This window comes from Cherax quadricarinatus, chromosome 6 (genome assembly GCF_038502225.1).
Source record: "Cherax quadricarinatus isolate ZL_2023a chromosome 6, ASM3850222v1, whole genome shotgun sequence".
NCBI classification, from domain to species: Eukaryota; Metazoa; Arthropoda; class Malacostraca; order Decapoda; family Parastacidae; genus Cherax; species Cherax quadricarinatus.
In genome coordinates, this window is record NC_091297.1 from 681,258 (window position 1) to 708,227 (window position 26,970).

The window sequence follows — 26,970 nt, forward strand, 5'->3', positions numbered from 1 at the left end:
TGGACACTAAAAGAAAGTTAGCATCAGGTAGGGTAGGCTCCAAAACCTGGTGGTCCCTGGTCAAGGACAGACAAGGTTATCTGCCTGATGAACTTATTCCACCTCTAAATCGACAGGATGGGACCACCTCTACTAGTAGTCAAGAGAAGGCGGACCTCTTTGCTGAACACTTTGCTACCAAAATGCAAGTTCCTGATCCAGCAAGGGACCCTCCTTGGCTAGCTGCAAGAACTGTGTCAAAACTGTCAATGGTGACAATAAGGCAGGAGGAGGTGCATTTCCTTCTTAAATCACTTGACCAAGAAAAGGCTGTGGGCCCAGACAAGTTGAGCCCAAGATTGTTGAGAAGATGTGCAGACCAGCTAGCAGCACCTCTAACTCGCATCTTTCAGCACTGCCTAGTACAGTGTAAATGGCCCTCTCCATGGAAAGAGGCAAATGTAGTCCCTGTTCACAAAAAGAAGAGCAGAGCAGAAATCAGCAACTACAGACCAGTGTCACTCCTATCAATCACTGGTAAGATCCTTGAGACAATAATCTCAAGACAAATGACAGATTTTTTTGACTACCACTCACTACTTTGTGATCGTCAATATGGCTTCAGGAAAGGTTACTCTGCTGCTGATCTATTGTTAAACCTCTCCACTAAGTGGCACCAGTCACTGGATGAATCCAAAGTCAGCTGTGTGGTAGCACTGGACATTGCTGGCGCTTTCGACCGGGTGTGGCACCAGGGCCTCTTAGCAAAACTTCAAGCACTGGGAATTGCAGGCTCTACGCTATGTCTCCTCAGTGATTACCTTCATGGTAGATCTCTAAGTGTAGTCCTCAATGGAACGGAATCAGCAAGGCATCCTATTGGGGCAAGCGTTCCACAAGGAAGTGTGCTGGGTCCACTGTTATGGAATGTCTACTTCAACGACCTTCTTCATCTCATCCCAGAATCACATGCATATGCAGACGACTGTACACTGACATTCACTTACCCAAGAGAAGAAATGCCAGGTGCTCTAAGCTACATCAATCACCAGCTGAGAGCTATATCAGCTTGGGGAAATAGATGGCAAGTAACATTTGCACCTGAGAAAACGCAAATGATGATCGTCTCTAGGCACCATGATGGTAATGCTGGTGCAGTAGTAAGGATGAATGGGACGATGTTGGCACCTGGAGAAGAAGTTGATATCCTTGGGGTGAAATTTGACTCCAAACTAACCATGAAGAACCATGTTGTAAATCTTGCAAACAAGGCAGCCAGGAAGCTTACAGCACTTCGCCGTATCTCGCATCTGCTTGACAGTAGGGGTTGCAAGATCCTGTACGAGGCACAAGTACGCTCACACCTTGAGTATGCTCCACTTTCTTGGTTTGCCTGCCCCCCTCTCATCTGCGACTGCTTGACAGAGTAGAGAACAGAGCAAGACGTCTCATCTCTCGCCTGGACCCATCCTGGATAGATCTGTCATTTCAGCAGAGGCTTCAACATAGGAGGGATGTGGGTGGCCTTACTGTTATGTACAAGGCCAATATTGTCAAAATACCACACTTGGATCCACTTCGAGGACAGCGTGAAACAAGCTTTTATGCCACAAGACGGGCAGAAAGCAGCAACTTCACTCTGGCTGTACCCTTCTCCAGAACATCACTCCATCTGAGATCATACATACCCAGGATAACTCGAGTATGGAACACATTCGTACAGCATAATGATGTCAACGAGATAACGTCAGTTGATCAAATGAAAATGCTGGCCCACAGATGGCTCCAACTTCATCCTGTTCCCTACTTGTATGTCTCATAACAAAAAAAAAATGCTTTCAAATGAGCTGATGTAGGTAACAGCTCTTAGCTTGCCAATATAGTTAGGAATCCTTAACCTGTAAATAGCTGTCAATAAAGCTAGGGATCCTTAACCTTGTCAAACCCTGTGTAAAAAAAAAAAAAAAAAAAAAAAAAAAAAAAAAAAAAAAAAAAAAAAAAAAAAAAAAAAAAAAAAAAGAGAGAGAGAGAGAGAGAGAGAGAGAGAGAGAGAATAAGTACAAGAGAGGGGACAAGAGCAGAGTTATGTATACAAACCAGGTGTACACAAACCAGGCATACGTGTCTGGTTTGTGTACAAGTTACACTGTGTACAAGTTGTCTCTACATTGATACAGTAGAATAAATAAAGAGCAACACTCCCATTATCATGTAGCACTATTTTTAGAAGAAATGACTCTCTGAGTGAAGGCATACAAAAGGAATAATTTTTTACCCTCTGATGTTGCTATCACTTGTACAAGTCGTCTAGCTATCACATCTCACATTTATGTTAATTTATTCTACTGTGGGCTATATTTATTATGTTTATAGGTTACATATCGTGTTTATTATATAATTTTGAAAAAATATAGATGGATTAATGAAAATGTGTATATTAATGTGATATATGACATTTAATGAGAGTGATTATTATCATCATCATCATTACTAATATGGCATCTCGAGACATAAGACACTCTTACTGATTTTAATGTGTACCTGCATGCTAGCACAGTGTGTAAGTATATTTAGGTACAGGTATATAAAAAAAAAAAAAAAATGAAATAACTTTTAAAAACACTTGAAATTTTGGAAAGTTTCCAGACATAATGGAGAGAGGTGGTGCTCATGGAGAATGTAAACAAACCAGGTAAGACGCGGTGACCATATTAGAAAGTCAGGTGGGGGAGCCGTATAGCGAGTTTTGGTCATACAGTGGACCCCCGGTTAACGATATTTTTTCACTCCAGAAGTATGTTCAGGTGCCAGTACTGACCGAATTTGTTCCCATAAGGAATATTGTGAAGTAGATTTCAGACCCCCAAACATACACGTACAAACGCACTTACATAATTGGTCGCATTTGGAGGTAATCGTTATGCGGGGGTCCACTGTAATTTGAAATGTCCGTATTAGTTGACAGCCGTAAAGCGGGGCCCTTTTGAACCCTTCCTGGGATCTCCTCTATCACTCTTGTCTGCCCCAGATTAGGCCAGCTTATTTTCCATCCTCTCTGAATGACCAAACCATCTCAACAACTACTACTCTGCTCTCTGAATACTACCCTTAATTTTTATGCTGTTTATTGTCTACATAATATTCATACCACATACTGACCTCAAACATGACAATGGCATATTCACTGCCTCTAGCCTCCACATCACTGCAATATTTAATGACTATGACTTGCATTCCTATGTTTACCTACATTGATATGCTTTACTGTTTTCCATAGGTGTGTCAACACTCCACGTACCTTTTCCCCTCATCCATTCCATGATTCACCTCATCTATTCTGTGATTCACCTCATCTATTCTGTGATTCACCTTATCTGCTCTGCAATTCACCTCACCTATTCTGTGATTTGCACCGTCTTTCAAAACCCCATGTGCTAACACACTGACTTCCAAGTATCTAAATGCATTAACTTCCTCCATGCTCCTCCCCTCTAATCTGATGTATTTTTCATTGTCTAGACTTTTTCTTACTTTTATTGCCTTGCTCTTTCCTACTTTCACTTTTATCCTTTTGTAAACCCTCTCAAATTCCTCCACAAACCTTTGTAACTTCTCTTCATACTTCATCAGTAAAAAGTAACTGTGGCAACTCCTACCTCACAACACTAGCATTTACATATTTTACAACCTCATCATAAATATGCAAAAAATCGCAAACAAGCGATACAAGATGCAAAACAACCATGGGGGGTGGGGGGAGTTGAATGATAGCTCTAGGCCTTTTGTGTTGCAATCAACACATCATCAGGAACTTGCAATGTTGCCAACAGTATGCAAGTCTCCATACTGTTACTTGTTTTTCACATTGTTTCAGACTATGACCTGTATAATCCTCCAGGTTTAGCACTTCCTCCTTGATTATAGTAGGTTGGTAGACAGCAACCACCCAGGGAGGTACTACCGTCCTGCCAAGTGAATGTAAAACAAAAGCCTGTAATTGTTTTACATGATGGTAGGATTGCTGGTGTCTTTTGTCTGTCTCATAAATATGCAAGATTACAGGTACGTCTTGCTACTTCTACTTACACTTAGGTCACACTACACATACATGTACACGTTTATTTATACACACTCATCTGAGTTTTCTTTGATTTTATCTTAATAGTTCTTGGTCTTATTACTTTTCCTTTTATATCCATGGGGAAGTGGAATAAGAATCTTTCCTCCGTAAGCCATGCGTGTTGTAAAAGTCAACTAAAATGCCGGGAACAATGGGCTAGTAACCCCTTTTCCTGTAAAGATTACTAAAAAGAATAAGAAGAAGAAATTTGTCAAAGTGGGAAGTCTGAATGTGCGTGGATGTTGTGCAAATGATAAGAAAGATATGATTGTGGATGTTATGAATGAGAAGAAGCTGGATGTCCTGGCTTTAAGTGAAACGAAGCTGAAGGGGGTGGGAGAGTTTCAATGGAGAGGAATAAATGGGATTAGGTCAGGGGTTTCAAAAGAAGGAGTAGCAATAATGTTGAAGGATAAGCTATGGCAGGAAAAGAGGGACTATAAATGTATTAATTCAAGGATTATGTGGAGTAAAATAAAGATTGGATGTGAAAAGTGGGTTATAGTAAGCGTGTATGCACCTGGAGAAGAAAGAAGTGTAGAGGAGAGAGAGAGATTTTGGGAAATGTTGAGTGATGCGTGGGGAGCTTTGAATCAAGTGTGAGAGTAATGGTGGTTGGGGATTTCAATGCTAAAGTGGGTAAAAATGTTATGGAGGGAGGAGTAGGTAAATTTGAGGTGCCAGGGGTAAATGTAAATGGGGAGCCTTTAATTGAGCTATGTGTAGAAAGAAATTTGGTAATAAGTAATACATATTTTATGAAAAAGAGGATAAATAAATATACAAGGTATGATGTAGCATGTAATGAAAGTAGTTTGTTAGATTATGTATTGGTGGATAAAAGGTTGATGGGTAGGCTCCAGGATGTACATGTTTATAGAGGGGCAACTGATATATCGAATCATTATTTAGTTGTAGCTACAGCTAGAGTAAGAGGTAGATGGGAAAAGAGGAAGGTGGCAACAACAAGTAAGAGGGAGGTGAAAGTGTATAAACTAAGGGAGGAGGAAGTTCGGGGGAGATATAAGCGACTGTTGGCAGAAAGGTGGGCTAGTGCAAAGATGAGTAGTGGGGGGGTTGAAGAGGGTTGGAATAGTTTTAAAAATGCAGTATTAGAATGTGGGGCAGAAGTTTGTGGTTATAGGAGGGTGGAGGCAGGTGGAAAGAGGAGTGATTGGTGGAATGATGAAGTAAAGGGTGTGATAAAAGAGAAAAAAGTAAGCTTATGAGAGGTTTTTACAAAGCAGAAGTGTTATAAGAAAAGCAGAGTATATGGAGAGTAAACGAAAGGTGAAGAGAGTGGTGATAGAGTGCAAAAGGAGAGCAGATGATAGAGTGGGAGAGGCACTGTCAAGAAATTTTAATGAAAATAAGAAAAAATTTTGGAGTGAGTTAAACAAGTTAAGAAAGCCTAGGGAAAGTATGGATTTGTCAGTTAAAAACAGAGTAGGGGAGTCAGTAGATGGGGAGAGGGAGGTATTAGGTAGATGGCGAGAATATTTTGAGGAACTTTTAAATGTTGAGGAAGAAAGGGAGGCGGTAATTTCATGTACTGGTCAGGGAGGTATACCATCTTTTAGGAGTGAAGAAGAGCAGAATGTAAGTGTGGGGGAGGTACGCGAGGCATTACGTAGAATGAAAGGGGGTAAAGCAGCTGGAACTGATGGGATCATGACAGAAATGTTAAAAGCAGGGGGGGATATAGTGTTGGAGTGGTTGGTACTTTTGTTTAATAAATGAATGAAAGAGGGGAAGGTACCTAGGGATTGGCGGAGAGCATGTATAGTCCCTTTATATAAAGGGAAAGGGGACAAAAGAGATTGTAAAAATTATAGAGGAATAAGTTTATTGAGGATACCAGGAAAAGTGTACGGTAGGGTTATAATTGAAAGAATTAGAGGTAAGACAGAATGTAGGATTGCGGATGAGCAAGGAGGTTTCAGAGTGGGTAGGGGATGTGTAGATCAAGTGTTTACATTGAAGCATATATGTGAACAGTATTTAGATAAAGGTAGGGAAGTTTTTATTGCATTTATGGATTTAGAAAAGGCATATGATAGAGTGGATAGGGGAGCAATGTGGCAGATGTTGCAAGTATATGGAATAGGTGGTAAGTTACTAAATGCTGTAAAGAGTTTTTATGAGGATAGTGAGGCTCAGGTTAGGGTGTGTAGAAGAGATGGAGACTACTTCCCGGTAAAAGTAGGTCTTAGACAGGGATGTGTAATGTCACCATGGTTGTTTAATATATTTATAGATGGGGTTGTAAAAGAAGTAAATGCTAGGGTGTTCGGGAGAGAGGTGGGATTAAATTATGGGGAATCAAATTCAAAATGGGAATTAACACAGTTACTTTTTGCTGATGATACTGTGCTTATGGGAGATTCTAAAGAAAAATTGCAAAGGTTAGTGGATGAGTTTGGGAATGTGTAAAGGTAGAAAGTTGAAAGTGAACATAGAAAAGAGTAAGGTGATGAGGGTATCAAATGATTTAGATAAAGAAAAATTGGATATCAAATTGGGGAGGAGGAGTATGGAAGAAGTGAATGTTTTCAGATACTTGGGAGTTGACGTGTCGGCGGATGGATTTATGAAGGATGAGGTTAATCATAGAATTGATGAGGGAAAAAAGGTGAGTGGTGCATTGAGGTATATGTGGAGTCAAAAAAACGTTATCTGTGGAGGCAAAGAAGGGAATGTATGAAAGTATAGTAGTACCAACACTCTTATATGGGTGTGAAGCTTGGGTGGTAAATGCAGCAGCGAGGAGACGGTTGGAGGCAGTGGAGATGTCCTGTCTAAGGGCAATGTGTGGTGTAAATATTATGCAGAAAATTCGGAGTGTGGAAATTAGGAAAAGGTGTGGAGTTAATAAAAGTATTAGTCAGAGGGCAGAAGAGGGGTTGTTGAGGTGGTTTGGTCATTTAGAGAGAATGGGTCAAGGTAGAATGATATGGAAAGCATATAAATCTATAGGGGAAGGAAGGCGAGGCAGGGGTCATCCTCGAAAGGGTTGGAGAGAGGGGGTAATGGAGGTTTTGTGGGCAAGGGGCTTGGACTTCCAGCAAGCGTGCGTGAGCGTGTTAGATAGGAGTGAATGGAGACGAATGGTACTTGGGACCTGACGATCTGTTGGAGTGTGAGCAGGGTAATATTAGTGAAGGGATTCAGGGAAACCGGTTATTTTCATATAGTCGGACTTGAGCCCTGGAAATGGGAAGTACAATGCCTGCACTTTAAAGGAGGAGTTTGGGATATTGGCAGTTTGGAGGGATATATTGTGTATCTTTATACATATATGCTTCTAAGCTGTTGTATTCTGAGCACCTCTGCAAAAACAGTGATTATGTGTGAGTGTGGTGAAAGTGTTGAATGATTATGAAAGCATTTTCTTTTTGGGGATTTTCTTTCTTTTTTTTGGGGTCACCCTGCCTCGGTGGGAGACGGCCGACTTGTTGAAAAAAAAAAATAATAATAATAATAATAATAATAATAATAATTCAGACTAGGACACAGAATTCTTGTCCAGGCCGAGGGACTGACAACCTCAAAATCTACATCTTCAAGGGTGATGGACTGATCACATCGTCTTCACATCTCTACTGCTCCTGCCTATTTTCTGTACTTGACTGAAGAAGCCTACTGTGTAGGCGAAACATTTTGGAATAACGTTGCCTAAATGTTGCCTATGTGTCTTACCAAACGAAATATTACAGAGGCGATGAAAAGTTCTGAAGCAAGAACAGGGACTCATTGGGAACACCATAAAATACACAGTCAGATAAATTAATGTTTAAGGCTCATGAACAGTCGTCCATCTGATTGCCTTGGCAATAATATTTTTTTTTTTTACACACCAACCATCTCCTACTAAAGTAGGGTGGAAAAAAAAAAAACCCTGTCATTCAACTTCTTTCTTCCCATAAGCTGCTGCCATCACATGCCAGATAGCTCTTTGAACTGCAGATCTTACTCCTCCTCTAGAATGCAGGTATACTGTACTTCCCACCTTCAGTATTCAAAGTCTGGCTAACTGGTTTTCCCTAAATCCATTCATGCTATCTTGTTCACACTGCAACAGCATGTTAGGTCATAAAAACAACCTGCCTTCATTCACTCTGATCTAATGCGCTTGAACAAGCCTGTTGGACATTCATGCCCCTCGCAACAGTGAAATACCGACTAACCTTACTAACCCTAACCTGAGTGTCACCCTCCTCACAAAAACTTTTTATTTGTCTTAATTCAATTGTTCCCTTCCAGCATCTAAATAGATTCCTTACATATGATTTACAGTACATTTCTCTGTTAGGTTAGGTTAATCTTCTGCCCATTAAAAGTAACCAATTTTAACATAACACAGTGGAAAAATATAAATATAAGTTAAAAGGTGGTAAAAAAAGTTCTGCGGTGTGAACAGAAAACAAACACCCACTGAATGCAGTCTCAGTGAATCAGTGAGAATTTGACTATTTAAAGGTGCCTTCAGCATTCTCATATTTGAGTGTCTTTACAACAGTAAAATGATAATCTGTGAAAATAACAGGCTGTTTAACAGCCTATCACTATTCCAAACATTTGTACTGCCTGCCACACCGTACTGTGTATTTATATATAATCTGGTAAATCTGTCAATAAATCTATAACTCTACACAGTTCAAAGCTTATGACTACACTATATTACAGGAATAAATAAAATTTATTACTCACCAGGATAAAGTGCTATTTTAAAACCATTGTATGCAAATCTGAGATCCTTAACTATGTACATGTTGCGATCAGGCACCATTTCTCGATGAAGCTTTAGCAGAAGCTTCCAGCTCTCTATTCCAAGGGTGCTGTAGAAAATAACCAACTGCAGGTAATATTCATGTAGGAAAAATATAAGAATTTATACAGTACTAAGAAACCAACTGCAAGAAACAGGTGTAAGCTATGCAGGATGTAATTAGTTACAAGCAATAATATCCTTGCTGAGTATGGCTAATAACCAGAACAGTAGAACCTCTGTATCTGCAGATTCAGTTACTGCGGTTTACCACAGCCCGAAACTATTAAGTGGAATATTCCAGAAATAAACGATTCATAAGTTTCAAACTGTGAGTCATTCTGAGTAACATGGTGAAACCTTTACTCACATCCAGTTAGCCTCTAGTGTTCTCACCAACCGCATTCATTAAAGCATTATCACAGTGCTGTTGGGAAAATAACCCTTAATTTCTTTAATAATGACTCCAAAGTGCAAAAGTAGTAACCCTGGCAGTTCTTCAAAGCCTATGAGAAGCTGTGAAGTGCTTCCCATTAGAACCTCTCCAGCAAATGTTTGTTCAGCTGAAAATAAACAAACAATTTCCTATCATGATGTTTTTCCAAAAGGTTGAAAAACAAACCATGTCCACTACTGACGATCCCCAACCATCACATCGTAATGTCTTACTGTGCAAAATTTATCAATTAAACTTTATCATAGGTATGTATATATGTAAACGAAAAATTATTTATATATAGGGTTCACTATTATCTGTGGTTACGGGCATCTGCTGTAAGTCTTGGAACATATCCACAGATACAGGGACTTCTGGTCAGTAATACAGAGTATGATACACTTCTGTATACTGTATCTAAGCTACATCTTGATTTTTTTATATCGCAGGTGTTTTCTAGTCACACACAACACAAACGAAGCTCAAAGAAGTTCAAAGATTGTAGCTGATTTTATAATGAGCAAACACTGGGTTATCTCTCAGAATTGCACTGAGTACACCACTTCAAAAGTTTGCTGTTGATTAGCTCTGCTAAAATGACTACCTACACTTCCTCACTATCAAAATGTTTTTTCGAAATGCTCTCGCTTTGCCAGGTGCACTCCTGCCTTACTTTCAGGTGATCACAAAACAGTTGGTATGTGCACCAGTTATCTGTGAATTCAACATGCCTCTAGCCAATATACAAATCAGCCATTTTTCCAACAACAGCACATGAGATTCCTAGTAAATCTTCTGTATTAGTTTCCTTTAATTTTAGATATTTTTATTTTGCTTTGATTCCTAACTCTTCTTTATATCCTAGGTAATAGGTTGGTAAACAGCAGCTCCCCAGGGAAGTATACTACCGTCCTGCCAAGCAAGTGTAAAATGGAAGCCGGTAATTGTTGTATGTGATGGTAGGATTGCTGGTGTTTTTTTTCTGTCTCAAAAACATGCAAGATTTCAGGTATGTCTTGCTACTTCTACTTACACTTAGGTCACACTACACATACATGTAGAAGCATATGCATATATACATACACCCCTCTGGGTTTTCTTCTATTTTCTTACTAGTTCTTGTTCTTGTTTATTTCCTCTTATCTCTATAAGGAAGTAGAACAGAATTCTTCCTCCATAAGTCATGCGTGTTGTAATAGGCAACTAAAATGCCAGGGGCAAGGGGCTAGTAACCCCTTCTCCTATATACATTACCAAAGTTAAAGAGAAACTTTTCTTTTTCTTTTTGGGCCACCATGCCTTGGTGGGATACAGCTGGTTTGTTGAAAGAAATATACATAAATATTATGAATTAGTACTATACTGACACAAAGTGTTCAACCAGTATGGGTCATTCAATATACAAAACTATGGATTAAACTCTATCTTATTTGTTTGATAGCTTTCCATTCTAGTCCTACCATCTTTTAAGCATATTCATGTCACTCTTTATATTATGGAAATTTCTCATTTTCACTATATTTTTAAACAATATTAGATGTATACAAAAAACTTCTTGAAACCTACCTTGCATTAAATGGTATAAAATCAGTGAGGTCTTTCACAGGAAGACAAAAAGTTTTCATAAGACTGTTGACAAGAACAGTTTCATGTAGTCTAAATGTGTTGAGTCCTATGATATTTCTTTCTCTCAAGCACAGCCAACCTCCACAGGAAGTCAAGGGACCAAGCAATGTTGTTAAGCTGCCTGAGTTAATATCAGGAGGATTGCTCTTCAGTACCTCCTTGATTTTATCTATAGTTATGTGTATCTCCAAACTGCGTTCACGCCAAGATCTTATCGATACAAGTGGTTGCTTCTGGACGTACTTTCCACCATTTTTGCTCAACTGAGGAGTCATGGGAGCAATGTACCTAAAAAAAAAAAAGTAGGTACATGGCTTTATAATCACACCATAAGCTGTAAATGTTGCAGCTAGGAAAAAGCTAGAGGCAATGCCTGCACTCTAAAGGAGGTGTTTGAGATACTGTATTTGCTGTTTAGAGAGACATTTAAACCATCATATCTGCATGTCTCTGGCAAGACAGTGATAGTGTGAGTGATGGTGAAAGTGTTTCTTTTTTGGGTCACCCTGCCTCAGTGGGAGATGGCCAGCATGTTAAAAAAAAAATTGTAATGTTTATATTATGCAGAGAATTCAAATCAATGACAATGAGGGGTTTACCCAAGATATAATCCAGAGGGCTGAGAAGGGGTTGTTGAGGTGGTTTAAATATTTGGAGAGGATGGAGCAGAATGTGATGGACAAAAGGGTGTATAAATCTGGAGTGGAAGGCAGGAGGGGTAGGGGGAGTAAAGGAAGTTTTGAGTGCTTGAGTATCCAGCAGGCTTGTGTCTTAGATAGGAGTGAGTGGAGACTAAGTGGTTTTTGTGGCTTGAAGTGTTGCTCAAGTGTGAGCAACAAAGGGATTCAAGAAAAATGGTTTGCTGGGCTTGAGTTCTTGAGGTGGGAAGTATGGTGCCTGCACTCTGAAGAAGGGGTGGGGATGTTGCAGTTGAAGGGTAATCTGAACTGTGATGTCAGCACATATCAGGAAGACAGCAGTTGAATGAATGATGGTAAATATGATTTTTTCTTCAGGTTACCCTGCCTAGGTAGGAGAAAGCCATTAAGGTAAACAAATACAGCCTCTCCTCACTTAACGATGGAGTTCCACTCCTAAGACCTCGTTGGTAAATGAATTCGTTGCTAAGTGAGGAAAATACAGTGGACCCCCGCATAACGATCACCTCCGAATGCGACCAATTATGTAAGTGTATTTATGTAAGTGCGTTTGTACGTGTATGTTTGGGGGTCTGAAATGGACTAATCTACTTCACAATATTCCTTATGGGAACAAATTCGGTCAGTACTGGCACCTGAACATACTTCTGGAGTAAAAAAATATCATTAACCGGGGGTCCACTGTACTATAATGGTAGTGGGTTTGTGTCAGTCATCTTGAATATTGTTTTAATGTTACCTTTGCACCATTTATAACATCTCTGGTATATTTTAAAATGTTTATACAGTAGTATACTGTATAATGTAAAAAACAGAAAAGAGGAAATCAGCTTGGTATGCATACTGGTCAGACAGCCCGTCATAAATCTGAGTCATCAGTAAACGAGTACGTCGCCAAGTGAGGAGAGGCTGTATATCATAATAACAATAATAATAATGAGCCTTTCAGGGTCCGTGCGATAGTCCTACGGCTATGAAGCCAATGCCAGTGCCGTAATTCTACGCCATGTGCTCAGCTTACTCAGATAAGCTGTGAGCTGTAAATTTAGGCCTAAATATGAGAGAATTGGTCTATGTGGTAAGTTTGCACCATATAAAAAATCCTGCAGCATGCAGTGCATATGAAAAAAAAACTGCAACAGTGTTTTTGGTTTAAACCAGTGACAGTGGTTTATTTTCATGTGGTTTTTTATGGTGTATTCACAGTTTCTTGATCTCATTTGATAGAATGGAAGATATATTACAGAAATATAGAAGATTTTGATTGGTTTTAGGACTGAAAATAGCTTAAAATTGAGCTCAAAATAGCAGAAATGTTCAATTTTTGCTGATGTTCAAGAGTAAACAAATCACATATTGCGTCCAATACACATACACATCAACTGGTGGATCTAATATGCATTCACAAATGCGCTGATATTTTTTATACAATTATTATAATATTGTATAACAGTAAATCTTCTATTTTTTTGTATAAAAAAAATGCTTTGTGTGAATAAAAAATCAAAATGGAATTCATGTGTAAATGTGAATAAAAAATCAAAATGGAATTCACATGTAAAGCCTGGAAATGTAACTAATGAACAGAGAAAATGTTATTTTAGTGCCAGGATTATTATGCAATGATTATTCTGGACACTATTTTGAAATTTGTGTGAAACTGGCCAAATTACCAATTTCTGATCACTTTATTGGGTAGTTGAAATAGTTGACCGGTTGGTTTCTTTTACTCAATTCATAGAATGGAAGGCGTGCTAGCGAAATAACTAAGAGTTTGATTGACTGGAACAATGGAATTGGCTTAAAATAGGACTCAAAGCGGGTGAAAGTGCCAATGTGTAAATATCGCTGAGGTTGTTAACTTTGCAAAAGTGCAAGTTTTCCATCAAATTTTGTACTTTTGGTGTCATTACCTTCAGAAAAAGTCTCCATCATTTCATAAGAATTTTTTTTTTTTTTTAAATTCATGGATCCTGAGAGCAATTTTCAAATTAGGGGTCTGGATCCTGAAAGGGTTAAAAAAAATATTAATTTTAAGTGAAAATTCTGCATGAATCTGATAAAAGAGCAAAGGTAACATGAAGAAGTAGCAATTCAAAGTAATATAAGGCATATTATTAAACAGGTTGTATTAGAGGTACAGTGGACCCCACTTTACGATCACCTCCCAATGCGACCAATTATGTAAGTGTATTTATGTAAGTGCGTTTGTACGTGTATGTTTGGGGGCCTGAAATGGACTAATCTAAATCACAATATTCCTTATGGGAACAAATTCGTTCAGTACTGGCACCTGAACATACTTCTGGAATGAAATAATATCGTAAACCGGGGGTCCACTGTACTGTGTTAGGTTTAATTAATTAATTATTGATGGTAGTGTGATTGTGAAAGGAGACTGAAATTTGCATTGACTGCACTGTTACAAACTGCTTACCTGTCCAGTGATGCCTTAGTCATTCTAATTTTTTTCGATGGGGAATTAAATGAAGTGTTCAAGCCTCTATTTTCTCGGATTTTCCTGAAAACATGAACATAAGAACATAAGAAAGAAAGAACACTGCAACAGGCCTACTGACTCATGCGGAGCAGGTCCACGCACCCCCCCGGATTAGCCCAATGATCCCCCCCTCCCCCCCGGATTAGCCCAATGACCCACCCAGTCTGGTCACCTTCACTCAAGGAAGGAGCATGGCACCAGACCAAGCAGCACAAGTTAGTCAGGTCCAACTCACACCCACCCACACCCACTCATGTATTTATCTAACCTATTTTTAAAACTACACAACGTTTTAGCCTGAATAACTTTACTCGGGAGTTTGTTCCACTCATCCACAACTCTATTACCAAACCAGTGCTTTCCTATGTCCTTCCTGAATCTAATTTTTTCCAACTTGAAACCACTGCTGCGAGTCCTGTCACGGCTGGAAATTTTCAGCACGCTATTTACATCCCCTTTATTTATTAATGTTTTCCATTTATACACCTCGATCATATCCCCCCTAATTCTACGCCTTTCGAGAGAGTGCAGATTCAGGGCCCTCAGTCTATCCTCATAGGGAAGATTTCTGATACATGGGATCATCTTTGTCATCCTCCTTTGTACGTTTTCCAGAGCATTTATATCCATTCTGTAATACGGTGACCAGAACTGAGCAGCATAGTCTAAATGAGGCCTAACCAAGGATATATAGACTTGAAGAACAACCTGAGGACTTCTATTATTTATACTTCTAGATATGAAGCCAAGAATTCTGTTAGCTTTATTGCAAACACTAATGCACTGTTGTCTTGGTTTTAGATTACTGCTAACCAAAACTCCTAAATCCTTTTCGCAATCAGTAGTATTAAGATCTACATTATTTAGTTTATATGTGGCATGGTTATTTACCTGTCCAACATTTAGAACTTTGCATATGTCAATATTAAACTGCATCTGCCACTTCTCTGACCATTGCATCAGTCTATTCAAATCATCCTGGAGTGCTCTAGTGTCTTCATTAGAATGAATTAGACGGCCTATTTTGGTGTCATCAGCAAATTTGTTTATGTCGCTATTTATTCCCTCATCTATGTCGTTTATGTAAATAGTGAACAACAACGGGCCCAACACTGACTCCTGAGGAACACCGCTTATGACGTGCCCCCATTCTGATTTCTCCCCATTTATGCAAACTCTCTGCTGCCTATTTGTCAGCCATGCCTCTACCCAGGAAAGAATTTCTCCTCCTATTCTGTGTGCCTTAAGTTTCCTCAATAGCCTCTGGTGTGGAACTCTATCGAAAGCCTTACTGAAGTCCATGTACACAATATCATATTCATTACCATGATCTGCCTCCTCAAACACCTTAGTGAAAAAAGTTAGTAAATTCGTAAGACAGGAACATCCTTTTGTAAAACCGTGTTGATATTCATTAATCAATCTGTGCCTATCAAGATGGCTACGAATTGCTTCTGCAATTATTGATTCCATAAATTTTCCCACTATGGAGGTAAGGCTTATTGGTCTATAATTTGAAGCCAAGGACCTGTCACCTGCCTTGTAAATAGGTATTACATTTGCCATTTTCCACTTATCAGGCACTATGCCAGTGTGTAGTGATATGTTAAAAAGATTAGCCAAAGGTATGCTAGTGATATGTTAAAAAGATTAGCCAAAGGTATGCTAAGTTCCTCTTTACATTCCTTTAACACCCTTGCAAACAGTTCATCAGGACCTGGGGATTTGTTAGGTTTTAGTTTCTCTATTTGTCTGAGGACTATGTCACTAGTTACCACAATTGTGCATAGTTTATCATCATCCTGTTCTACGTAATCTATTACAGTATTTCAGGAATATCGCTAGTATTTTCCTGGGTGAAAACTGAGAAGAAGTAGGTATTGAGAATTTCACGTAAATCCTTATCACTGTCAGTGATCTGACCAGAGTTACTCTTAAGTGGGACAATCTTGTCCCTAATCTTACTTCTGTATACCTGAAAGAACCCTTTTGGGTTAGTCTTTGAATCCCTTGCGACCTTAGCCTCATAATCCCTTTTTGCTTTTCTTATTCCTTTCTTTATTTCTCTCTTTAATTGAATATACTGATTTCTTGGTTTAGAAAGACATGTAAGCAAACACTGTGACATATTTATTAGAAAACGTTTCGGTCCTGGGACCTTGATCACTTCTAACATACAGAGGTAGAAAGACATTATATATATAGGCGGAGAGTGAGGTGTGACGCACGTGATCTGAGGAATGTCATAAGAACATAAGAATGGAGGAACACTGTATAAGGCCTACTGGCCCATGTGAGGCAGGTCCTTATCAAAACAACCTCTACCTATGATGAGGACGGGTAGACGATGAAATCATGTGACTCCTGTGTTGTTGGGTTGGTGGTGCTTAAGTATCATGTATGCCAATGTTTTTGAAATTTTGTAGTTTCCAGTGTTGTGTTCTATAGTGTCAGTGATGGCGATTAGTGAGGCTTCTAGGCACCATCGGCGTTTGAGGTCTGGTTCGGTGAGAACGAGTTGTGCCTCATTCCAGTTCATCAAATGTCCCGTGGAGTCTCTGTGGAGGACACAGGCGTACCTTACATCGTCTCTGTTAGAGGCATTTAGATGCTCATTCAGGCGGACTGCAAGATCTCTGCCTGTCTCGCCTAGATATTTCTTGGGACAGAACCCACAGGGGATAGTGTAGACGCCTGCTGTAGAAGTTAGAGGTGTGGGGCTGCGTTTCGTAGTGAGGTCTTTGATAGATGATGTGTTTATGGTGGAAACGTTGATGTTACTCATAGCAAGTGCCCGGCGAGTATTCGTGGCAACATCACCACATGGGAGTACTATAAACTGCTTAGGGGGCTGTTCCATGGGTGGTTTGTTGAGGATAGCTTGTGCCTTGAGTCTGCAATCTCGGATGAAGAAAGATGGGAACTGAAGACGTGTAAAGGCTTGTGTTATGTAAGTGCATTCTTCTAGAAAACAAGGGCTGGAGATGCGAAGAGCTCTCAAGAAGCCAATGAGGACTCCACTCTTAGTGCGGGTGTCTTGGTGTGAATAAAAGTGTATAAGATCGTCCTTGTTGGTAGGTTTTCTATACACTTTAAAGAGAAGTTTGTCACTGTCGGGAGATCTGCACAGTGGAACATCGAGGAAAGGAAGTTTGCCATCTAACAGAGATGATGTAAGGTATGCCTGTGTCCTCCACAGAGACTCCACGGGACATTTGATGAACTAGAATGAGGCACAACTCGTTCTCACCGAACCAGACCTCAGACGCCGACAGTGCCTAGAAGCCTCACTAATCGCCGTCACTGACACTATAGAATGCAACACTGGAAACTACAAAATTTCAAAAACATTGGCATACATGATACTTAAGCACCACCAACCCAACAACACAGGAGTCACATGATTTCATCGTCTACCCGTCCTCATCATAGGTAGAGGTTGTTTCACTGGCCTCGCATGGGCCAGTAGGCCTTATACAGTGTTCCTCCATTCTTATGTTCTTATGACATTTCTCAGGTCACATGCGTCACACCTCACTCTCCGCCTATATATATACAGTGGACCCCCGCATAACGATCACCTCCGAATGCGACCAATTATGTAAGTGTATTTATGTAAGTGCGTTTGTACGTGTATGTTTGGGGGTCTGAAATGGACTAATCTACTTCACAATATTCCTTATGGGAACAAATTCGGTCAGTACTGGCACCTGAACATACTTCTGGAGTGAAAAAATATCGTTAACCGGGGGTCCACTGTAATGTCTTTCTACCTCTGTATGTTAGAAGTGATCAAGGTCCCAGGACCGAAACGTTTTCTAATAAATATGTCATAGTGTTTGCTTATGTGTCTTTCTAAACCAACTTGTCGGTATTTATTACCAAGGTTTATACCATACTGATTTCTTAACTGCCCATCCCCTCTTTTGATGCTCCTATATATGCTTCTCTTTTGACCAATGAGATGTTTTAATCTATTGTTCATACATTTGGGATAATTTTTATTAGATCTAATTTCCCTACTCGGAACAAAAGTTGTCTGGGCAGCTAGAACTATGCTCTGAAAAATGTCATATTGGCAACTAAGATCACCTACCTGACCCATAGTCAGGACATCCCAATTTAGCCCACCCCGGTAATTTTTCAGTCCCATGAAGTCGGCGAAGCGAAAATCTGGGACAGAGATTTGATTGCAGTTATCTGGGTAATTCCATGATATATTGAAACTAAGTGATTTATGATCACTTTCCCCAAGCTCATCATTAACCTCAAGATTATTTAGTGAATCTTTGATGGCAAGAACCAAGTCAAGCAGATTGTTTCCTGTAGTTGGTTCTGTCACAACCTGTTTTAAAAAGCAATCCTGAACCATATCAAGAAAGTCACTAGACTCAAGATTTCCTGTCATATTGTTCCAATCAATTTGTCTAAAGTTAAAATCTCTCATTATCACAACATTTTCATATCTAGATGCCTTATGAATTTTGCCCCATAACAGCTTACTGCACTCCCTATCAAGGTTTGGGGGGTCTATAAATCATACCCAAAATTAATTTCTCACGTCCCTCGAGAAACTGTAGCCAAACAGATTCTGTGTTCAATGTTTCTAATCTTATATCATATCTAAGACAACAATTTAAATTATCTCTGACATACATCGCCACCCCACCACCCTTCCTGTTGACCCTATCAGTGTGGAATAGTTTATAACCCTGTATGTTGCATTCAGAAGGCATTTCTCTATCTTTCAAGTTGAACTAGGTCACTGTTATGCCAATAATATCTATATTACCTACACTTGCAAGTATTCTTAGCTCATCTATCTTATTTCTTAGACTCCTACTATTTGTATAGTAAACCTTAAGGGAGCTAGTCACTTGTTGCCCTCTACTATCTCTCTTTGTTTATTGATCAATTGATTTGCCATTACTAGCAACTTTATTTTGAATATTGTCTTTTAAACATATCCCTGAGGTATCCCGGTAATAAGAAACTTACTATTCAATGGTACTTCAAAACAAGAGGCATAATTAATATTATTATTGTTTTTTTTTTTTCAACAAACCAGCCATATTCCACCAAGGCAGGGTGGCCCAAAAAGAAAAACGAAAGTTTCTCTTTTTAAATTTAGTAATTTGTACAGGAGAAGGGGTTACTAGCCCTTTGCTCCTGGCATTTTAGTTGCCTCTTACAACACGCATAGCTTACGGAGGAAGAATTCTGTTCCACTTCCCCATGGAGATGAGAGGAAATAAAAAAGAACAAGAACTAGAAAGAAAATAGAAGAAAACCCAGAGGGGTGTGTATATATATGCTTGTACATACATGTGTAGTGTGACCTAAGTGTAAGCAATAGTAGCAAGATGTACCTGAAATCTTGCATGTTTATGAGACAGAAAAAAGACACCAGCAATCCTACCATCATGTAAAACAATTACAGGTTTCCGTTTTGCACTCACTTGGCAGGACGGTAGTACCTCCCTGGGAGGTTGCTGTCTACCAACCTATTACCTAGATCACTATAAATATGTTAAACATATTTATAGATAAACATATTTATAGATGAGATTGTAAAAGAAGTAAATGCTAGGGTGTTGGGGAGAGGGGTGGGATTAAATTATGGAGAATCAAATACAAAATGGAAGTTGACGCAGTTACTTTTTGCTAATGATACGGTTCTTTTGGGGGATTCTAAAGAAAAAGTTGCAAAGGTTAGTGGACAAGTTTGGGAGGGTGTGTAAAAGTAGAAAGTTGAAAGTGAACACAGATAAGAGTAAGGTGATGAGGGACTATGAAAGAAGTGATTTTTTTTTTTTTTAACAAGTCGGCCGTCTCCCACCGAGGCAGGGTGACCCAAAAAAGAAAGAAAATCCCCAAAAAGAAAATACTTTCATCATCATTCAACACTTTCACCACACTCGCACATTATCACTGTTTTTGCAGAGGTGAATGTTTTCAGATATTTGGGAGCTGACTTGTCGGTGGATGGGTTTATGAAGCATGAGGTTACCCATTGAATTGATGAAGGAAAAAAGGTGACTGGTGTATTGAAGTATCTGTGGAGACAAAAAACATTATCCATGAAGGCAAAGAAGGGAATGTATGAAAGTATAGTGGTACCAACATGCTTATATGGGTGTGAAGCATGGGCTGTTAATGCTGCAGCGAGGAGACGACTGGAGGCAGTGGAGATGTCCTGTCTAAGGGTAACGTGTGGTATAAATATTATGCAGAGAATTTGTAGTGTGGAAATTAGGAGGAGGTGTGGGGTTACTAAAGGTATTAGTAAGAGGGCTGAAGAGGGGCTGCTGAGGTAGTTTGGTCATTTAGAGAGAATAGAACAAAGTAGAATGACTTGAAGAGCGTATAAATCTGTAGGGGAAGGAAGGCAGGATAGGGGTCATCCCTGATAAGGTTGGAGGGAGGGGGTAAAGGAGGTTTTATGGTGAGGGACTTGGACTTCCAGAAAGCGTATGTGAGCGTGTTAGATAGGAGTGAATGGAGACGAATGGCTTTTGGGACCTGACGGACTATTGGTGTGTGAGCAGGGTACTATTTTGTGAAGGGATTCAGGGAAACCAGTTAGCTGGGCTTGAGTCCTGGAAATGGGAAGTACAGTGCCTGCACTTTAAAGAAGGGGGTTTGGGATATTGTCAGTTTGGAGAGACATCTAAACTGTCGTACCTGAGCGCCTCTGCAAAGACAGTGATTATGTATGAATGATGGTGAAAGTGTTGAATGATGATGAAAGTTTTTTTGTTTCTTTTTGGGTCACCCTGCTTTGGTGGGGAATGGCTGATGGGTTAAAAAAAAAAATTATTATCACATTCATGGGGAAAGTGTTAAACCCATAGGAGTCATACTGTACCTAACAAGAGGCATGGGATGTTTTCACTACTAATAAAAAATCACATTCATACAACCTGTAATTGTATATGAAATGTAAAAGTTGTTTTGTGAATTCTCAACATGTTTTCTGAGCTACAGTATTATTGAAAACATGCAAATACAAAACTATATAAAGGGTAAGCTAATGAAAGTAGCTAAGGGTTTTTATACAGATTTAGTGAGGTTAGGGTATACAGGAGAGCAGGAGGGAACTATTTCCCAGTAAAAGTAGCACAGGGATGTATGATATTACCATGGCTGTTTAAAACTAAATAACCTATTGTACTGATTCCAACATTACTTAATTCCTTCTACACTATAGCCTCCACCTCCACTACCCCCTTTATGTGTGGTGAGCCACACTGAGTGCTACATGACCCATAATGGTTTAGTGCTTCTTGCTAATGTACAATACATATAATAATATTTACTCATGAAAGAGCTTCATAAAGTCTTGATAAAACTCTATGTGAGGGCAAACATTGTCCTAATTAAAGCTTGTTCTGCATATTGTGTCTTCACACATATACCTATCAGCATTACACCTGTACATTCCTACGAGAGAAACTGATTTACCATTCAAAACCAAAATTACTTTTGATTTACAGTACATTATACAGGTATCACTTACCTGACTTCCTCCTGGTATTTAACCATCTCCAGCTTAGCCTGATTGTTATAACAACATTTTGTTTCATGGTCTAAAGCTTTCCATCTTTCTGCCAACTCCTTTGCAATGAAAGCAAAGTCTGCACCAGGATTTTCAGATAACACTGGAACAAAAATATAAATCATGAAGTCGGAGGGTGATCTGAATTGCAATGACAGTGCATTTCTGGAAAGACAACAAAAGAATGATGGCAAATGTTTTTTCTTTGGATCACCGTGCCTTGGTGAGATATGGCTATTGAGGTAAAAATAAACATTGATAATAAAAAGAATTTTCCATGGGGAAGTGGAACAGAATTCTTCCTCCGTAAGCCATGCGTGTTGTAAGAGGCGACTAAAATGCCGGGAGCAAGGGGCTAGTAACCCCTTCTCCCATATGAATTACTAAATTTAAAAAGAGAAACTTTCGTTTTTCCTTTTGGGCCATCTTGCCTTGGTGGGATACAGCCGGTGTGTTGAAAGAAAGAATAAAAAGAATGTAAACTGGCCATCAAGGAAAGGGATTACCTTATGTATAATAACATACAGAAAAGGGAACAAAATTTTCATATTTAAAAAGAAGTTATGATCATGTAATAATATCTGAATGTGAATGGTTGAACCCCTTCATTGTCCAAAGCCTCTAAATTAAAAGTGCTCAGTGTCCACATTTAAAGGAAAAAATTTTTTTTTCTTCTGAAATAATAGAGAATTTTTTTTTTGAAGGTAATGATACCAAAAGTATTAAATTTAGTAGAATCAGACAAGTGAAAGTTAGTGGTCTGGGCGCAATTTACACATTGGCAATTTCATCCAATTTCAGTAATATTTTAAACTAATTCCATTGCTCAGTTAGACCAAATTCTTAGCTATTTCACTGACCTATCTTCCATTCTATTGATTCAGCACAAGAAACCACCCATTCAAGCCTATGATGTGCACAAAAGGCAGTAATTTTGTCAATTCTACACAAAATTAAAAAAAATTCCAGTTTAAAAAACAAAGTCCACAATAAACACTATAGACATTCTAGGCACTAAAACAACATTTTTTATGTTCATTAATCATGTTCCTAGGCCTCCCCTATATTACATTTGCCTTCCATTTTGAATTCACAATCACACAAAGCATCGAAGATTTACCCTATTTCTTAGATAATAAAATATAACCAGGAATGATTGGGCATGGTTCACAGCATTCCAATAATTGAATCAGACCTAGTAAAAACCCATTAAACAGACTGAGGGTGCAGGGAGGCCTTGCCCATCCTCAGCAAAATTGGCAAAAACCAATCAAAATCATCTCTATTTCAGTAGTGTGTCTTCCATTCTATCAAAAGATACCAAGAAACAGCCAATAAAACCATAAAAACAATCCAAGAAACTACCTCAAATCTGCTGCAGTGTTTTAAACCAAACACATGGTTAGAGTTTTGCTTCTCCCATCTTGCACCACATAGGGTAGGATTCTTTTCTGAACTATGTACACTCACTGCACAAACCCATTCTCTTATATCTAGGCCAAAATTTACTGCTCTCAGCTTATCTGAGTGAGCAGAGCTCCAGACAGATCTACATGAGGACCATGGCGTTAATAATGTAGATCTACATGAAGGACAGTAAAATGATAAGACAAAACAAACTTGAATAAAGAAACTAAAGGTCTGGCTAAATAATACTAAGAATAAAGTGCTCAAAAAGAATCTCAAAGCATTACCTTGAGACCTTACATCCCTTGAAAAAAGAATGAAGGGACTTGATGGTTTCTTTACTTGTTTGCCATGGATATATTCACTGCCAGATGGTTTTAATGAATCAAGTTTAGGTTTCTTTGATAGCACAGCTTCTGCTCCTTGAAGCTCAACTGGTGCTCTCTTTCTTACATCACTCCCAAGAGAAAGTTTCCTGTTGGGAACTCTTCCTTCAGCACTTGCAGAATTAACAAGCTGTACAGTCTGCATAAAAGAAGCACTATATATTAATGATACACAAAATTGATAAGTAAATGAATACATATGCACACATTGCACTGAATCTTGCATGATGTATGATGCCACAAAAAATTAAATTGCAATTCCTGACAAAGATTATACCCTAACAATAATTATTTAATTCTTGACATTCTAATAGTAAGAATTTAATAGAATTTTTACAAGCATGTACATTATTTCAGACAAGAACATGCAGATATCCATGTCTGACACAACTGTGCACATACATTCACACATAACCAATAAAAAAGGCACAATACTGTTAATGGTCCAAGTTGGACAAAAATGTCGGCGTAAGTTTTAGTCTCCTATGTGCAGGTTATTTGTGTATATATTCACACATGCACAACCTCATCTGAGGCATCACTTGCCTTTCAGCTACTTATCCTTGTCTACAGTGTACAGTTTGTAAGCAGAAAAAGATGAATGTTTACCCATTTCAAGGTTGGTTCTGTTATATCATGGCTTTGAAGCCACTGTCGATCCCGTAAGTAAGTAAGTTTATTCCGGTATACACAAATACAGTTATAAAGATTATCATACATAGCAGCATATGTGTAGGGAACCTAGGATAACCAAAAAAAGTCAGACAAAGTGACTTATTTCCAACGCCATGAGCTCAGCTCATTCAGATAAGCCATAAGTGGCAAATTTGTGCCTAGATATTAGAGTATGGGTCTATGCGGTAAGTGTACACCATATAAAAAAAACCCTGCAGCAAGCAGAGCATAATGAGAAAAAACTGTGACTTCTTTTTGGTTTAAAACAGTGACTTTGCCATGTATTTTTGTATAGTTATTATAGTTGTATTATGGTATCATTTGATAGAATGGAAGACGTACAGTGGAACCTCGGTTTTCGTATGCTCTAGTTTGTGCGTAAAACTATAGTTATCCTCTATAAAATGTATTTTTTGTTAATATTTTTGGGTGTCTAGTATGGATTAATTGGATTTGCATTATTTCTTATGGGAAATATTAACAAAAAATACATTTTATAGAGAATAACTATGGTTTCTTTTTACATTTAGTAATTTATACAGGAGAAGGGATTACTGGCCCCTTGCTCCTGGCAATTTAGTCACTGCTTTATGACACACATGGCTTATGGAGGAAGAATTCTTTTCCACTTCCCCATAGAGAAAGTTATTATTTATAAATAAAAATAAAAATGGGCCACAATAAGCATAGCTCTATTTTCACATTCATGCATAAATAATTACAATGTGTACTGAAAAATATGCAGTCACATTTAACATCAACTGAAATAAATTACCTGAATATTTGCACCAGTTGTTGTAAGACCTCTGCTCCAGTATCCTCCGGTTGATTTCTCTGTACTTGAAGCTATGGAAGGATTTAGAGACTCCTCTTCACAAGATGACTTTTTCAATGCAGTAAAACTTTCTCGTGAGTTTGTCTTTTGTTCTCTATCTTTTTCATCATAACAAATATTTAAATGTGTCAATTTTACATTTTCTTTCTCTGTTCCTGAAACTTGACAAGGCTGGTCATTCATGAAGCTTGCCTGTAGCTCCTCAGATGGAAGTGCAGCAATTCTGAAGACAGGAATACCATCTGATCCTAGGAGAGATTCATGTAGGAGATTGCTCTCAGGTTCTGACCCACATGAAGCTACACTGATTCCAATAGGCTTTATTAATTCATTAGACTGTTTAGATTTAGGTATTTCTTTCTCATTAACATCACATGAACTTGAAATAGACAAAGGTTCAATACATGACATATTTTGCTTGTTAGAGCTCAAATTATGAGTGCCATTATGTTTCATTGGCTTGTCTAGAGACTGTTCACTAGTTTTTGGTTTAGAAATGTTAATGGCATTATTACACAAATTTGAGTTAGACAAGGGTTCAATACCTGAAATATTTTGTTCATCAGAGCTCAAAATATGGGCATCTTTAGAAGAGAATATATCGAGGTCAGTATCTGTTTCTTCCACACAATGTGTTAATTCTCCATCATGGGTAATAATACTTTCAGATACAGAAGGACAAAATTCCTGGTCTTCACTATGAGGGGTGCTTGTAATCACAGTTTGCTTTACATTAGTAATGTTTTGTTTACAGAAATATTGATCCACTTTTTCCACTACTTCATCTCTAACAAATAATTGTGGTGACTTAGGCTTAAGATTTCCAACTTTCTGTCCATTCAGTCTAAGACTATCTTCCATAACTTCATCCTTCAACAAAAGATTCTCTACTCCCATATGTGAAGAACTGAATCTTTCTTGAGAATGATGGCTCTTTTTAAATGTGTATGAATGTTTATTTTTTGGGGGTTGTGAAATACAAGACAGAGTACAAGTAACTTGAGTGTTCACTGCAGAACAAGCCTTAGGTTCTTTCTTCCCGTCAGATTTTTGCTTATTCTCAACAGGACCATAAAGTTCTGTCAGCATTTCCTTGAGAGACTCAAGAACTATTTCCTGGAAAGAGTATTAGTAGTTATTTTTAGCTTTTACATCAGAAAAAAAAAAAAAAAATCCAGCTAAATGTTAACACTTCAGTAAAGTACTGCATAAAATGAACCTCAGCTTCAAAACAAATTTCATATTATGGAAGAAATTACAATGTAATCTGAGGAAGATTGTTAAGATCTAAGTCTGAAGTTACATGCAATTTCCAATCTTCAACTGACAATGATTTATTCTCAATGAATAGTATAATGAGCTTAACTCAAGTTAAGAATATAAAGTTGAGTGAAGCTCTGAAACTTGGAAAGTGTTGCCTACCCTCTACACTCATTTAGTTACAAATAGGAACACAATCCTTGAATGCCATTAACAGGGTAAGACTTAAAGGTGAGGTTGTATGGGTTGTCTGCTTTATTCATTTATTACTAACAAAGGCATAACTGACAGTGACATACCTCATGCCTAATATAATTATTAGTGTTATTATTTTTTTAACACTGGTCATCCTCCACCAAGGTGGGGAAACCCTACCTCCCAATATCAAAAAGGAAACAAATCCACCATGATTCATTCAAGTGCTGTCTTATCAGAAGTGTGTTGGCATCACAATTCAGTTAACTCACAAACTGCAACATTTTCACCTCTCCTTTAGAGTGTAGACACTGTACATTCTACCTCCAGGACTCTGACTAGCCTATTTCTTTTAAACTCACACTCCAACAGCACATCAAGCCATAAAAACCTCTTGACTCACGAAATCGTAATGACACGATTGCAAACAAACTCTCTGACCGCGGGTTCAATCCTGGCCGGGGTATGGTTTGATAAAAACCTCTTGCTTCCATTCACTAGATCTAGCATGTTCACTACCACTCAAAACCTCCTTTACCCCTCTCCTTCCAACCCTTTCTACAATG

The 26,970-nt window shown here is 38.5% G+C and overlaps 1 protein-coding gene across 3 annotated transcripts in view; it reads right to left on the reverse strand.

Moving 5' to 3' along the window:
• LOC128691752 (PMS1 protein homolog 1) overlaps nt 1-26,970 on the reverse strand; it is a 90,873-nt gene that overhangs the window by 28,270 nt on the left and 35,633 nt on the right. For 2 of the 3 annotated variants that reach the window (XM_070079608.1, XM_070079618.1), the window contains exons 9-14: nt 24,890-26,065; nt 23,341-23,578; nt 21,608-21,749; nt 14,026-14,109; nt 10,870-11,217; nt 8,810-8,937 (exon numbers count right to left, since the gene is read on the reverse strand). In XM_070079608.1, coding sequence (XP_069935709.1) covers nt 8,810-8,937; nt 10,870-11,217; nt 14,026-14,109; nt 21,608-21,749; nt 23,341-23,578; nt 24,890-26,065 — 2,116 coding nt within the window. The remainder of the gene's footprint in view (nt 1-8,809; nt 8,938-10,869; nt 11,218-14,025; nt 14,110-21,607; nt 21,750-23,340; nt 23,579-24,889; nt 26,066-26,970) is intronic. The other variant, XM_070079625.1, reaches the window with a different exon arrangement.